Here is a 17,278-nt window from a genome sequence, read left to right on the forward strand (position 1 = left end):
TTTCAAGAGCACTGTCTACCACTATGTAAATGCATTTGCTTGAATATTTAAACATCTGCATGGTAAGAAAGCTCTCTAATTCCATGAAAAAACAGGTTCTTAGTTTCAACAATCATTATAGCTCATAAAAACCAAGTTAATATTGTATCAAGCACTATGGGCAGTCACAGGTATCTATGGCACATACCATGGAGTATCAATTTTCCTCCAAGTATGGGAAAATCATTTAAATTTAAACAAGTATATGTTATAGAGTGCTCTCTTCCATGCCATTAGAGCAGTACTCCAATGAGAAAGTGTTACATAAAGAAGCACGTTCTAGATGTGACTGTTACATGAACATTTTTTTTTCAATCAATAACATTAAAATACAATAAGCAAATGCATTTCTAAATTCATTCCAACACAAAAAGTAAGGTTCATCCATAGATTAGTTTTGTGCATGACATGAAAGAGAGGAGCAGTTCACTGCTTCCTTTACCAGTATCTGTAACCATCTAAAGCCCAAAATGAATACAATATTAGGGTCTCTCTCTCTCTCTTTTTTGGTCAAAGTGATTCTCAAAAGGACAATGACATTTCAATTATTTATCAAAACAAACAAGGATAACCCATTCATTCTTTACTACAGAGCTTATAACAAATTACTGAGTGAAGGACAAAAAAATTTTAAAAGAGGTTTCATACAAAGTTGTCCTAATATAAAAGCATAAACATCACTGGTATTAATGAGAAACCAGGAGTTTGTGAACTCTGAATCATAAAATAAACTCAATTTTATAAAACACCAAGTAAAATCAATATTTATCCAGAGCAATGACCCAACTTTCACTGTATACTTGGGGTGCTTAAAAATACTGATTCCTAAGATTCTTGTTCAACTGGTCTGGGCCATGATCCAGCAACAATATGTATTTTATAATCTTCCCAGATGAATCTAACTCAGCCTAGTTTAACAACCAAATACTCAAACTAGGTGATTTTTTTTTTTTTTTTAATTAAAACAATGAAAATATCTGCAGCACAAATGTGTCTAAATATTTATACTTAAAACTTCAAATATACAACTAGGAATTAAAATCTTACCGATAGCTTTCCCCAACTGTTACTATCTCCACTTCACTGTCAGTTGAGGTAACATTAATTTCTTCATTGGCAGTGATCTGGGGAGTGGAGGAAGCTTCTATCACCACAACATCTTCATCAATATTTCCTAGAAAGAAGAAAATACATTTGAAGGGTATATGAGATAAACAAAGTCCTACTGTACAGCACAGAGAACTATACTCAGTATTCTGTGATAAACCATAATGGAGAATATAAAAAAAAAAGAATGTATATACATGTGTAATGTTATCAACTTGCCAAACAGAAGAAATGAACACAACATTGTAAGTCAACTATACTTCAATTTTAAAAATTAAGGGCATGTGCCTGTCAGCTAACTTATAGACAAAAAATTTTGACTTTTTTGACTTGTGTGAAATTAGTCACAAAAGTAAAAATTTTATCTGTCAAATCAAAGTTTTAAAACCAGAGGTCACCACACATAGTGAAAAGTTACTTACTCTTTTTTTAAAATTTTGTTTATTATTTATCCTTGGTTATGCTGGGTCTTCACTGATGCGTGCAGGCTTCTCTAGGTGCAGCAAGCAGGGACTACCCTCTAGTTGCAGTGCGCAGGCTTCTCATTGTGGTGGCTTTTCTTTTTGCAGAGCACAGGACTCTAGGACACGCAGGCCTCCGGAACTGTGGCATGTGGGCTCTAGAGTGCCCGCTCAGCACTTGCAGGGCACAGGCTTATTTGCCCTGAGGCATGTGGGATCTTCCCAGACCAGGGATTGAACCCTTTGCACTGGCAGGTGGATTTTTAACCAATGGGTCACTAGGGAATTCCCTTTCTTAATCGGTACATATTCATTTTTAATTCTTCTCATGATTTTTGTTTATGCTTTACAAACTTTCAGTAGTTTCCATATGAATTTGCATAATCATATAAGGACATTAACACTGTAATATTTGGAAGTAGTCATTTAAGATCTTATGTAAGATATTCACAGTCTGTAAGATATGAACCCTTTAACATATAAAATGAAGACACTACACTCTCTGCACACTTTCTTCAGGGTTGTTTTTATTTGTGTGATATGGTATTTTTTAAGAAACACAGTGACTTTTTAGTTTTATGCTACAGAACCTTTAATTCTTCTGTACACAATCTTTTCTAAAGTATTCTAAGTTTGGAAAGTGCTTCCTTATCTTGGGTTCAGTGTGTTTCCTTAGTATTTACTTCACCTAGAACTAATTTTTACTTATGGCATTAGATAAGATTATTACTAGAAGTTGGCCCTGCTAAATGAAATAATGTAGTCCTGCACACACACTCACACAAAAACATTGTATGATTTCACTTATGGGTGACTGTCTAAAGTAGTCAAATTCACAGATGAAGTGGAATGGTGGTTACCAGGACTGAGGGGGAAAGAAGGAAAAGGGAGCTGTTAATTGGGTATGGAGTTTCAGATTGCAAGAAGAAAAATTTCCAGAGATCCATTTCACAAGCATGTGAATATTCTTAAAACTACTGAACTGCACGCCTTAAACTGGTTAAGATGGTTAAACAAACAAAAAAAAAGGATAAAAGTTACCCTCCATTTCTTCTCTTGCTGTATTTTCCACAAATCTAGGGCTAAACTATCTTTTTTAAAATAGTCTTATCTCTTCATTACTATCACCTGTCTAAAGGTCAGCCAACAATTTAAAGACATGTTTGAGATAAGAATTTTCCAATAAGAATATTGAGAGCTTAAAATTTCATCCACTTTAAGTGTACATTTCACTGACTTTAGTACATTCATGAAGCATAACCACACCGCAGTCCAGTTTTTAAATATTTCCAATACCCTAAAAAGATCCCACAAGCCCTATTTCAGTCAATCACCTTCCCTCTATCTGCATCCCTACACCCCTACAACATGGAGAAGGAAATGGCAACCCACTCCACTATTCTTGCCTGGGAAATCCCATGGACAGAGGAGCCTGGTGGGCTACAGTCCATGGGGTAGCAAGAGTCGGACACGACTTAGTGACTGAACCACCCCTACAACAACTAACCTGCTTTCTGTCATTATGGATTGAATTGTATTTTCAAAAGCTCAATATAAATGGAGTGATACATTATAGATACTTTCATATCTGGCTTAGTTCACTGCTGCTACTGCTGCTAAGTCGCTTCAGTCGTGTCCAACTCTGTGCGACCCCATAGACGGCAGCCCACCAGGCTCCCCCGTCCCTGGGCTTATTTCACTAAGCATACTTATTTTGTGATTTATTCATCTTTCCAGCATATCAACAGTTCATTCATTTTTACTGCTGAGTAAGTATCCTATCATATGAATATATCACAGTTTATCCATTCTTCTGTTATTGATGGACACCTAAATTTTTCTCACTTTTGGCTATTATAAATAAATGCATGTACTTCATTGTATACATGTGATTTCATTTTTCTTGCGTAAATTCTTAGGAATGCAATTTCTACATACTATCATAAATTTGTGTTTAGCATTTTAATGAAGTGCCAAATTGTTTTCCTAAGTGACTGTTCAATTTCACATTCTTGCCAGGAAAATGAGGGCTCTATATCATTTCCATGAATTATTATTGTCTCTTTTTTATAGTAACTGTTCTAGTGCATATATAGTAGTATCTTATTGTGGTTTAATTTTCATTTCTATAATAACTAATGATGTTGAGCATTTTTTCAAATGCTTATTAGCCACTGTGCCAAAATATCAATTCAGATCTTTCATTCATGTTTAACTTGGACTTTGGTGTTGAATTATAAAAGCTCTTTATATACTCATTTTCTTAATGGTGTCTTATGAAGCACAGAAGTCTTTCATTATAAGATGGTACCGAAGAATTTAACTGAAAGAGAAACTCCCTAGGTCAGTAGGTGCCCAATATGCTACTGGAGATCAGGGAGAAATAACTCCAGAAAGAATGAAGGGATGGAGCCAAAGCAAAAAGAATACCCAGCTGTGGATGTGACTGGTGATAGAAGAAAGGTCCGATGCTATAAAGAGCAATACTCCACAGGAAACTGGAATGTCAGGTCCATGAATCAAGGCAAATTGGAAGTGGTCAAACAGGAGATGGCAAGAGTCAATGTCAACATTCTAGGAATCAGCAAACTGAAATGGACCGGAATGGGTGAATTTAACTCAGATGATCATTATATCTACTTCTGAATTCCTCAGAAGAAATGGAGTAGCTATCATGGTCAACAAAAGAGTCTGAAATGCAGGACTTGGATGCAATCTCAAAAACAACAGAATGATCTCTGTTCGTTTCCAAGGCAAACCATTCAATATCACAGTAATCCAAGTCTATGCCCCAACCAGTAATGCTGAAGAAGCTGAAGTTGAAGGGTTCTATGAAGACCTACAAGATCTTTTAGAACTAACACCCAAAAAAGATGTCCTTTTCATTATAAGGGGACTGGAATGCAAAAGTAGGAAGTCAAGAAACACCTGGAGTAACAGGCAAATTTGGCCTTGGAATACGCAATGAAGCAGGGCAAAGACTGATAGAGTTTTGCCAAGAAAATGCACTGGTCATAACAAACACCCTCTTCCAACAACCCAAGAGAAGACTCTATACATGGACATCACCAGATGGTCAACACCGAAATCAGATTGATTATATTCTTTGCAGCCAAAGATGGAGAAACTCTATACAGTCAGCAAAAACAAGACCAGGAGCTGAGAGAAAAATTCCTGAGATTTGGAGTGGAGCAGTGGCACCCCACTCCAGTACTGCTGCCTGGAAAATCCCATGGATGGAGGAGCCTGGAAGGCTGCAGTCCATGGGGTCGCTGAGGGTCGGACATGACTGAGTGACTTCACTTTCACTTTTCACTTTCATGCACTGGAGAAGAAAATGGCAACCCACTCCAGTGTTCTTGCCTGGAGAATCCCAGGGACGGGGGAGCCTGGCGGGCTGCTCTCTGTGGGGTCGCACAGAGTCAGACACGACTGAAGCGACTTAGCAGCAGCAGCAGTGGCATTAGACATCACTTTAAAAGCCCTGATATCTCTAAAACATACATACTTCCATCCAAGATCCTATCTTGACATCTACCAATATCATATTTATAAACCCCTAAAAAAACGGAGAATATGGTTTGATTATAAATGTAATTCTATAAAGTTACATAAGTTTACAAAGTTACAAAGTTTCTTCAGAGAAGCCAAATGTACTCCTATTGAGATTATTCTTAGACACTTTATTCTCTTTGCTGCTTTTGTACACGTTACCTTTTTCTCATTGTATTTTCTACTAGTATGTTGGTATTCCATTGATAGTTATATTCAATTTTATCCAGTTTTGACAGAATGCTTGCTTACCACATGATAACAAATGGCTCAATTTTTTTCTCAGTGTGGAATTTATGCAGTCTACATTCCTTTACCTGAGGCACCATTCCTAGACATCCTGGAATTTCATCTGTAATATAGCTCTATCATCAAATATCTGCACTACTTCAAAAGCTGGCCAGTATTTGGAGGAGGTTACAAGTCCATGATTAGATATATAACATATATATTAGAATATATATATATTCTCTGATACTGATACTCCAAAGAGGATAACAAAGCAGGCACTAGTAAATCAGAGGCAATGAAACACGTTATGATTGGAGAAATAGTTATTTTAAAAATATTCCATAATATTTCTATTTTGGAATACTTATAAATTGTTCTATCCACTAAATAGAAAAAAAATTAAGATTTAAAAACTATGAGATGTGCAAAATTTTAAAGTAGTTTCTAAGTTCTAAAGTCTACACTCATAGACATGTTCAGGTCAAATGTTTTTGTTTGTTTGTTTGTTTCTGGTTTGCTTGTTTTGTTTTGTTTTACATTTGGGAAACCAGGAGATGCCTTCTCTCTCTCTTTTTTTTAAATTGTTTTAAATTTATTTATTTAGCTGCACCAGGTCTTAGATGCAGCAGGCAGGATCCTTTATTTGCAGCATGTGGGATGTCGTTCCCTGACCAGGGATCAAACCCAGGCCCCCTGCATTGTGAGGGCAGAGTCTTATAGCCACTGGACCACCAGGGAAGTCCCTAAATGTATTTTTAATGTCATAAATATCTTATACACAGAGAACAACAAAATGGCAGCATTTAAGTATCTACTTAATATTCTCAATTCAATTTCCAAATTACTTTTCTAATTCTTCTACTTTTCTAATTCTTCATAATCTCATACACGATAGAGAGTAAGATAAAAGCTCCTAGCAATCATATATTTAGAACTAAAAGTATAATATATAAAAATAAAACACCATGGATTAAAAAAAAAAACTAACTCCCTTATTTTAACCTATCAAATAGACATTACCATTTTACATGGAGAAAAGCTACATCTGCATATCAACTTTATTGGTGATTTCCCTCCATGGTATGTATATATGAAATTTCTTTACAAGCCTGTAAAGAAATCACCTAACGTTGTTCAGTCACTAAGTTGTGTCCCACTCTTTGCAACCCCATGGACTGCAGCCTGACAGGTAATATTAAACACCTTTCACGTAGTTAAGCAAAGTCAAACATCAGTTCCAATGATAAATGATACAAAGCTAGCTTTGCTAATGTGTTAAAATTCAATTTGTATCTTTTTTATGAATATAGAGGCTGTATAACTAAAAGTTATGTAAGTAACTTATTTAGGCACTGTTCCTCTATTTGCTTAAATGCAATTTTTCCAAAAAGAACCTTTATAAGCATTACTTGAACACACTACACAAAAATCATGCAACTAAATAACTATCACAATTAGGCAAGATTTGGGTATCTTTAGAATGACTATTATTTAAAACAAAATTTAAAGGAAATATCCCTGAAATTATGAAGTTAACCCTAATAAAGCTTTAAAACAATCCACAGGTCACTTCTTATTGGACCAATTTCATTTTTATGTTGTCTTTTACACGTAGAAATATTAAATGACAAGAAACTTTAGTGTAACTAAAAGTGATGGGACTGCAGGTGATTTAGCTATTTAAGATTACTTATTTTATTTGTACTTCATGAGAAACATAAAATGTAACAACCTGGATAGTGTAACAATGGTAACAAAAACAACGGTTGCTCTAGCAGACTTCTTGGGGAATCCCTCCATATCACTTGTTATTTTCGTTTCCCTGTGTCTTAAGTCTGGTATGATGCCAATAACAAGAGCTTCCGATTTGTTAGCGTATACTCTGTCCCATGTTTAATATTCTACGTGTCTAGCTCCATAAGAAACTGAAACTTAGAAAGTTTAAATGACTTGTCAAACAAACATAAGCAACACTTGGAATTAACACCTAATTCCAAATCTGAACTCAGACTCTTTACATAAAATATATCATAATGCAACGCATGCTCAACAAGCTGATGCTACTTACTATCAAAAGAATGTTCCTGTTACAGTTGCCATTGCTACTGCTCCTGTCTTTTGTAGTCACAAAGTTACTTAAGTTTTAATAGCTTTGACTCTTCTTCTGAGGGATGCTTTTGTTGGGTATCTTTTCAAAAGAAGTGAAAACATATACATACACAAAGAATCTGTACCCAAATGTTCACAAACAGTATTATTTACAATAGTCAAATACTAGAAACAATTAAATGTGCACCACCTGACAAATGGTAAACAAAATGTGGCTTATCAATACAATGGCATACTATAAAGGAACTAAGTAATAACATGAATAGAATTAAATAAAAACAAAATGAAACTAATTACTGATATCTGCTACAACACAGATGAACCTCAAAAACACTAAGGGAAGTGAAAGAAGCCAGATACAAAGGATCACATATAGTATTATGAAATGTCCTGAAAAAGCAAGTCTATAGAGAGAGCAGCAGATTAGAGGTTGTATGAGGAAGTAAGTGTAGGACAGAGACTAACTGTAAACAGGCAGGTGGGATCTTTTGAGATTAATGGAAATGTTCTAAAACTGTACTGTGGCAATGGCTGTACAGCTCTAAGTTTACTAAGTCACTGAACTGTATACTCAATATGGATAAATTTTATGATAGGCAAATTATACCTCAATAAAGCTGATAAAAAAATCTATAAAACATTCCCTGCAAGATCAAAATTACATTTCAGTAAATGAAAAGACATTCCATACTCTGGAATAGGAACACTCAAAATCTTAAAGATGTCTGCTGCTGCTAAGTCGCTTCAGTTGTGTCTGACTCTGTGCGACCCCACAGACGGCAGCCTACCAGGCTCCACCATCCCTGGGATTCTCCAGGCAAGAACACTGGAGTGGGTTGCCATTTCCTTCTCCAATGCATGAAAGTGAAAAGTGAAAGTGAAGTCGCTCAGTCATGTCCGACTCTAGCGACCCCATGGACTGCAGCCTACCAGGCTCCTCCATCCATGAGATTTTCCAGGCAAGAGTACTGGAATGGGATGCCATTGCCTTCTCCATTAAAGATGTCAGTTCACTCTAATTTAGCCTACAAACACAATTCCAAAAAATATATCATCATGTGTCTCCCCCCTACCATCATCCTCAAATAAAAAGATTATACATTCACTTGGAGGAAAAAACAGGAGAAAATAATCAGGAAAATATGAAACAGTCTATAATTAAAACTGTGCTTCTAGTACATGGACAGACAGACTGACCAATGAAATAGTAGGAAAGTTCCATAAATAGATTCAAGTGCTTAAGGAAATTTAACATATGACAAAGGTGGCATCTCAAGTCAATAGGAGAAAGAACATTTTAAACGGTTTGGTTTGGGACAGTTGGATAGTCACGTGAAAAAAAGGATCCATTCTTCACATTGTAAACATCAAATATATCTGTGCTTTGTAAGGGGGGAAAAGAAAGGTAAACAATACAGGGTCCAGAGAGAAATGGGTTAGTTCCCTTATAAACTTGTAGTGGGAAAAACTTTACTAATTATGATCAAAAACACAGGAACAGTAACGGTCAATAAATGTGACTAATCCAAAACAATTTTTGACACTGCAGAGTCAAAAACTAAAGACAAATTTGAGGAAAATGTGTGATACAAAAAAATACATCTCTCTAAAGAAGACTCTACATGTGGACATCACCAGATGGTCAAAACTGAAATCAGATTGATTATATTCTTTGCAGCCAAAGATGGAGAAACTCCATACACTCAGCAAAAACAAGACCAGGAGCTGACTATGGCTCAGACTATGAACTCCTTATTGCCAAATTCAGACTGAAATTGAAGAAAGTAGGGAAAACCACTAGACCATTCAGGTATGACCTAAATCAAATCCCTTATGATTATACAGTGGAAGTGAGAAATAGATTTAAGGGCCTAGATCTGTCAGATAGGGTGCCTGATGAACTATGGAATGAGGTTCGTGACATTGTACAGGAGACAGGGATCAAGACCATTCCCATGGAAAAGAAATGCAAAAAAGCAAAATGGCTGTCTGGGGAGGCCTTACAAATAGCTGTGAAAAGGAGAGAAGCAAAAAGCAAAGGAGAAAAGGAAAGATATAAACATCTGAATGCAGAGTTCCAAAGAATAGTGAAAAGAGATAAGAAAGCCTTCCTCGGAGATCAATGCAAGGAAAGAGAGGAAAACAACAGAATGGGAAAGACTAGAGATCTCTTCAAGAAAATTAGAGATACCAAGGGAACATTTCATGCAAAGATGGGCTCGATAAAGGACAGAAATGGTATGGACCTAACAGAAGCAGAAGATATCAAGAAGAGGTGGCAAGAATACACAGAACAACTGTACAAAAAAGATCTTCACGACCCAGATAATCACAATGGTGTGATCACTGACCTAGAGCCAGACATCCTGCAATGTGAAGTCAAGTGGGCCTTAGAAAGCATCACTACGAACAAAGCTAGTGGAGGTGATGGAATTCCAGTTGAGCTATTTCAAACCCTGAAAGATGATGCTGTGAAAGTGCTGCACTCAATATGCCAGCAAATCTGGAAAACTCAGCAGTGGCCACAGGACTGGAAAAGGTCAGTTTTCGTTTCAATCCCCAAGAAAGGCAATGCCAAAGAATGCTCAAACTACCTCACAATTGCACTCATCTCACATGCTAGTAAAGTAATGCTCAAAATTCTCCAAGCCAGGCTTCAGCAATATGTGAACCGTGAACTTCCTGATGTTCAAGCTGGTTTTAGAAAGGCAGAGGAACCAGAGATCAAATTGCCAACATCCGCTGGATCATGGAAAAAGCAAGAGAGTTCCAGAAAAACATCTACTTCTGCTTTATTGACTATGCCAAAGCCTTTGACTGTGTGGATCACAATAAACTGTGGAAAATTCTGAAAGAGATGGGAATACCACACCATCTGATCTGCCTCTTGAGAAATTTGTATGCAGGTCAGGAAGCAACAGTTAGAACTAGACATGGAACAACAGACTAGTTCCAAATAGGAAAAGGAGTACGTCAAGGCTGTATATTGTCACCCTGCTTATTTAACTTATATGCAGAGTACATCATGAGAAACCCTGGACTGGAAGAAACACAAGCTGGAATCAAGACTGCAGGGAGAAATATCAATAACCTCAGATATGCAGATGACACCACCCTTATGGCAGAAAGTGAAGAGGAACTAAAAAGCCTCTTGATGAAAGTGAAAGTGGAGAGTGAAAAAGTTGTCTTAAAGCTCAACATTCAGAAAACGAAGATTATGGCATCCGGTCCCATCACTTCATGGGAAATAGATGGGGAAACAGTGGAAACAGTGTCAGATTTTATTTTGGGGGTCCAAAATCATTGCAGATGGTGACTACAGCCATGAGATTAAAAGACGCTTACTCCTTGGAAGGAAAGTTATGACCAACCTAGACAGCATATTGAAAAGCAGAGACATTACTTTGCCAACAAAGGTTCGTCTAGTCAAGGCTATGGTTTTTCCTGTAGTCATGTATGGATGTGAGAGTTGGACTGTGAAGAAGGCTGAGCGCCGAAGAATTGATGCTTTTGAACTGTGGTGTTGGAGAAGACTCTTGAGAGTCCCTTGGACTGCAAGGAGACCCAACCAGTCCATTCTGAAGGAGATCAGCCCTGGGATTTCTTTGGAGGGAATGATGCTGAAGCTGAAACTCCAGTACTTTGGCCACCTCATGTGAAGAGTTGACTCATTGGAAAAGACTCTGATGCTGGGAGGGATTGGGGGCAGGAGGAGAAGGGGACGACAGAGGATGAGATGGCTGGATGGCATCACTGACTCAATGGACTTGAGTCTGAATGAACCCTGGGAGTTTGTGATGGACAGGAAGGCCTGGTGTGCTGCGATTCATGGGGTCGCAAAGATTTGGACACAACTGAGCGACTGAACTGAAATGAACTGAAGATATATATAAAAAACTTCTAAAAATGGATGGAATAATGACCAATATTCTGAGAGAAAAACAGGCAAATGAAGTTACTGATCTCAAGAAAAGAAATGCAAATAACTTTTAAATACATGAAAAGACACAGAAACATTACTCATAAAAAATGCAAATTAAAATACACTGATATACTACTTCTTCCCTATCAAATGGACCAAAAAATTAAAATCTGACAACAGATGCTGCTGGAAAGGCTTTGGGGAAATAGGCACTTTCATACAACGCTGATGAATCCAAAATGGTTACAATCTTCACAGAGAAATTTGGCCATATTTTAAAAATAACATACTCTTTTGTCTTTGACCCAACAATCCCCTCCTAGAATTCTATCCCAAAGATACAATGGCATAAACTATCAAATGACATATACAAAAAGCTATTCATTGCAAGCCGATTCATAATAGCAAAAGTCTGCAAAATGTTCATCAATAGTAGACTGGTTGAACAAATTAGGATATAACTATACAACAAATACTGTGGACCTGTGGAAAAAATAAAAGAGGAATGAAAAAGAATGAATAGAGGAATGTAGGAAAGCCTACATCTCATATCTATTTTTTATTCCTCTATTATATCTCTATACTCTAACAACTGAATATATTGTTAAGTGAAAAAGAGAGCTATGTTGTGAGGGGAGGATGTGTGTACGTAAACATATATACACATACATATATATATATATATATTTGCTAATCTTTTTGAAGAGGAAAAAATGGAACAAACTAAGACAAAAATAGTGTGAAATGACTATTAGTGAGAAAAAGACAGGAAGAGAGGGCAAAGATGGAAAACTAGACCTCAATGAATGCATCTTATTTAAAAGTTTTGATTTTGTTCAGCCGCTAAGTCGTGTTTGACTCTCTGTGACCCAAGGACTGCAGCATGCCAGGCTTCCCTGTCCTTTACTATCTCCCAGAGTTTGCTCAAACTCGTGTCCACTGAGTCAGTGATACCATCCAACCATCTCATCCTCTGTCTCCCTCTTCTCCTGTCCTCAATCTTTCCCAGCATCAGGGTCTTTTCCAATGAGTTGGCTCTTCACATCAGGTAGCTTCAGCACCAGTCCCTTCAATGAATATTCAGGGTTGATTTCCTTTAGGATTGACTAGTTTGATCTCCCTGCTGTCCAAGGGACTCTCAAGAATCTTCTCCAACACCACAATGCAAAAGCATCAATTCTTCAGCACTCAGCCTTCTTTATGGTCCAGTTCTCACATCCATACCCGACTACTGGAAAAACTACAGCTTTTACTATATGTACCTTTTTCAGCTAAGAGATGTCTCTACTTTTTAATGCCCTGTCTTGGTCTGTCATAGCTTTGCTTCCAAGGAGCAATCGTCTTTTAATTTTGTGGCTACAGTCACTGTCTGCAGTGATCTTGACTTCAGAACCAGGTATGTGCTTCACAGAATTAAAAAGCAAAACTAAAAATTTTTACAAATCCTTTAAAAGAAAAAAACAAAACCTTGCAGCAACCATGAAACAAATGATCCTAAATGCATATTAAATTGGTGGCATAACCACACAGAAAACCAGCAAAGGGCAACAAAGAAACACACAGAAAAAATTTTGTATTATATTCAACAGAATTATTGTTAGTAATAATTGTAAGTATTTTCATTTAAATTCATATATGAATGTTTACTTGTCTGTGTATTTATAGTTTGTATAGAATAAAAGTTAATATTGTTAAGAATCAAGATTTTCAATGTAAGAGTAAACAGATCAAAAAGTAAAACACAAGCTTACATAAAAACCCTAATACTGAATTTTCAGTGGAAATAGTCACATGAATTAATGATTTATCTTTCTATAATCTTTACAAACTACATCCATTAAGAAAGATGAAAAACAATGATAACCCTATAGAAAACTGAGCAGTTTTGTCATTTCTCAATAAAAAGCAATCAGGAGTACTTGGAATGACTAGTTCCAGGTTTGGGACAGGAAATGAAAAGGATGAATCTGGACTATCTTGTTAAATCAGAGAGTAAGGAAATTAGCAAAGTTTACTTGAGTGGTATCAGAAGGACACAGACCAACTTGAAAATACTCCCACTGGTCAAAGATGAAACTATTTGAACATCAACAAGAATAAGAAGACCATAACACATCAACTATGCCAAAATCTATGATCTCAAAATGGTACTTGAAAATGAAAAATCTCTTTAAATATTGCTAGAGTTTATTCTGAAAAAATAGTAAATGAAGGTGAAGATTCAAGCATTCGTCTTACCTTTCCTGTATGACCTACATTTCAGAGTAAACGATTAGTTGATGTAGGGACAATTCTTCCTTTTAAGAGAACTCAGTTAATAAATGTAACAGAATGACAGAATTAGAAAGTCAGCATTTTAGAACCCTTAATGAAATAATGTATCTAGATAAGATCATCAAAGCTGCTAAAAGTATTTTATGAAATGTTGATGGGAAATTTTATGGTGGAAGGATCAGGATGACACAATCTAAACCCTCTCATCAATTTTAACATGTGATACAACAGAAAGTGCACAGCACCACCACGGAAATGTTGCTAAACTGAACCTGAATCTAATCAAGTTTTTAGATCCACCAGTCTGTAGGAAATATGTAGTATATAAAACAAATTAAATGGTATGATGTCAGAAACTGTTCTGACATTCTCCATTAAAAAAAGGAGAGGTAAGAGATGAAATAAGAATAGCAGAATGTTGAAAACTGAAGTTAGATTCTGAATATGTAGGAGTTCATTGTATATTTATATTTTTTTATATTAAAAGTGTGAAAATTCCCATATAAAAATTATAAAATAACAAAAACTATTTTTAGAAAAGAAATATTCATGAATTTAGATATAATTCACAGTGTAAGGACTTTACAATTCCAAGGGTTGAGCATCTTTACAAGCTGAGTACACTTGTAAAACCCTTAAGTCAATACAGTATGGAGTATAGTCACAAAATATGAATATATACCTGTTGGATACATTTTTAAAAGCTGTAAATAAAGTGTACAGCTATGAGAAATAAAACAAAACACCTACAAAAAAGGGATTTTCCAGTCATAATATAAGGAAAAAAGGTATATGTAGTTTGGGATAAAATTTCCAGTGACAGCATCACTCATGGAGTCACAAGTGCTGTATCTTACACAAAGATGAGAATAATATGATCTTGAAAACTGTCCAACTTAAAACGTGGTTCTAGCAATTATCAAGTCACTGGTACCTAAGGTGCCTGTGTGAGTAATAATTATTATTGTTATAATTCCTATTATCAGGAAATGTGGGTACTGACATACAATATTTCTAAATTGATATTTATTCAACATTTTATATATGCAAATAAATTAGTGATTTAGTTTTAAGACTAAAACTACTACTTTAGATATACTACTACTTTAACTATAGCCCTAAATGTATATATTTCAAGAGATTCAAAACTTTTTTTTTCTCCTCAGTAGGAAAGTGGGCTGACATATTCTAGCTCTCTTATTTGGGGACATACATGGTATTTACATTTCCTTCAAGTCTGGAGGAAATATAATCTATAGATATTTAATTTAAATTTAGTAAAATAAGGAGATCCTCAAAAGTACAATTAATTGGGAGAAACCAAAGCCTATAGTATTATATAATAAAAATTTAAACAGCAGTTCAGAGAAGGCACACTGAGTAATAGCTCTCTGAAACTTAGCTGCCACTAGGTTATTTTAAAACATATGAAGTTCTTGGCAAATATTGAGAACAAAACAGGATACATAAATTCTCTACCCAGTTGGCAAAGGGAAATAACTCAATGTCCAGCAACTCAAGTTGTGTATAATTTTGGCTTTCTAGGCTTGAATAGAGAGCTCTAATAAATTTAAAAGACAATAATGATAAAGCAAAAGTCAAACAGGGATTACACAGAAATCTGCTGACTACATATGAACTAATTTGTTATACAATATAAAGTACTGACTTAAATAACTCATTCTTGGTAATCTGGCAAAACCCTTTAATTATCTACAACAGTTTTGCCTTAGAGAGTTTGAAGGTTAAACAAAAGACTTAACATGTAAAACATTCTTTCCATCAGTTCACTACAGTAATAATCAATAAGCGCTGATGAACAGCATTATGAAAAAGTTGTCCGAGTACTCCAGATAATGCCCATCCACATTACAAATCATATTACTAAAGTTCAGTAGATAAATCCTCCCCTAATCATTTACACACACTAAAACACACTAGACCTGGAGTCAAAAAGCCAGCACTAAAAATACATCTAGAAGAAAACCCTACCTCAAAGAATCTAAAGAAGGCAATTTTTTGAGAGGGCTAAAAATTTTTTGACAATACACCATTCGCTGTTCACCTGAAACTATCATAACACTGTTAATCGGCTATACACCAATACAAAATAAAAAGTTAGAAAATAAAGATTAATAAAAAAATACAATAAAGTGGAAAAAAGGAAAAAAGTTTGACAATATAGCTAAGTCCCATCAATATTTAACTATTCTGTATATAAATTATTCTACAATGGTTTTCTAAATGTTTCTCTATGATATGAAGATGATAATGACAGAATCTACCTCCAAAGAGTGGGAGGATTAAATGAGAACACATACAAAGCACTTAAAACATTACTGTGCATGCGTGCTAAGTTGCTTCAATCATGTCCAACTCTGTGATCCTATGGACTATAGCCCACTAGGCTCCTCTGTCCATGGGATTCTCCAGGCAAAAATACTGGAGTATGTTGCCATACCCTTCTCCAGGGGAATCTTCCTGACCCAGGGATCAAACCCACACCTCTTATATCTCCAATACTGGCCGGCAGGTTCTTTACCACTAGTGCCATCTGGGAAGCCCAGAACATTACCAGCACAGAGTAAATACCCAACAAATACTAGGTATTTTTAAAAACTTTATTTATTTGGACTACACTGGGTCTAAATTCATTGTTACACATGAGCTTTCTCTAGCAGTGGGAAGTAGGCGGCTTCTCTTTGTTGTGCTGCACAGGCTCCGCATGGCAGTGGCTTCTCTTGTTGCAGAGCATGGGCTCTGGGCCCTGGGCTTAAGTAGCTGCGGCTTGCAGGCTCAGTAGCTGTGGCTCACGGCTTAGCTGTTCCATGGCATGTGTGATCTTACTGGACCAGGGATTGAACCCGTGTCCCCTGCATTGGCAGGCGGAATCCCAACCATGGGACTACCAGGAAGTCCCCAATACTAGGTATTTTTACTATCATGATATCCTCCACTGTTGGGCCGTGAAGAACTTGAGGCAAACTCCTTGGAGGGCATCCTGGCAACAATTGCTACCAAATTTTAAAATGCATATACCCTGTGATATACTTCTCAAATTATTCCTTAAGATATGCTTACTTAGACATGTAAAAAATGCATTCAGAATGCTGAATACTGATGAATGTAGCAAATATCAACAAAAATAAGTTGATTAAATAAACTGTGGACCACGTATACAAAGGGAATACTATGCAGCTTTTTTTCTTTTTTAAAGAAGTGACTATACATACTGATATTTTTAAAACCCACATTACTTATCTATATTTATATATACTTCCACATTTTCTGAAGGAAGTAAGAAACTGCTAACTGATTACTTTTGGGTAGCAAGGCTGGAACCTAAAAAGAGGTAAACTTACTTTTTACTTTATACTTTCTTGGAACTTTTAAAATTTCACACCAAATGAATATTATTATTAAAAACTAATATAAAACAAAATTCTGGTCTAGAAACGAGAAAACATCAGTGTGAGTACTTGGCTTCAACTTTTGGATCTGTCGTTTCAGAGACAAACCATTAAGGGTAATGTTTGAAAATAATGTAATTCTTACAAGAAAGTTTAAAAACCCACATGCTACA

The 17,278-nt window shown here is 35.9% G+C and overlaps 1 protein-coding gene across 8 annotated transcripts in view; it reads right to left on the reverse strand.

The window, feature by feature from the left end:
• The window catches only part of RNF111 (ring finger protein 111), a 90,855-nt gene that overhangs the window by 34,326 nt on the left and 39,251 nt on the right, over nucleotides 1-17,278 (reverse strand). For all 8 annotated transcript variants that reach the window (XM_055537803.1, XM_055537800.1, XM_055537807.1 and 5 more), the window contains exon 3: nucleotides 1,087-1,213. In XM_055537803.1, the coding sequence (XP_055393778.1) occupies nucleotides 1,087-1,213 (127 nt within the window). The remainder of the gene's footprint in view (nucleotides 1-1,086; nucleotides 1,214-17,278) is intronic.

The sequence above is a fragment of the Bubalus kerabau genome, chromosome 10, assembly GCF_029407905.1.
Source record: "Bubalus kerabau isolate K-KA32 ecotype Philippines breed swamp buffalo chromosome 10, PCC_UOA_SB_1v2, whole genome shotgun sequence".
In the NCBI taxonomy this organism is placed as follows: domain Eukaryota; kingdom Metazoa; phylum Chordata; class Mammalia; order Artiodactyla; family Bovidae; genus Bubalus; species Bubalus kerabau.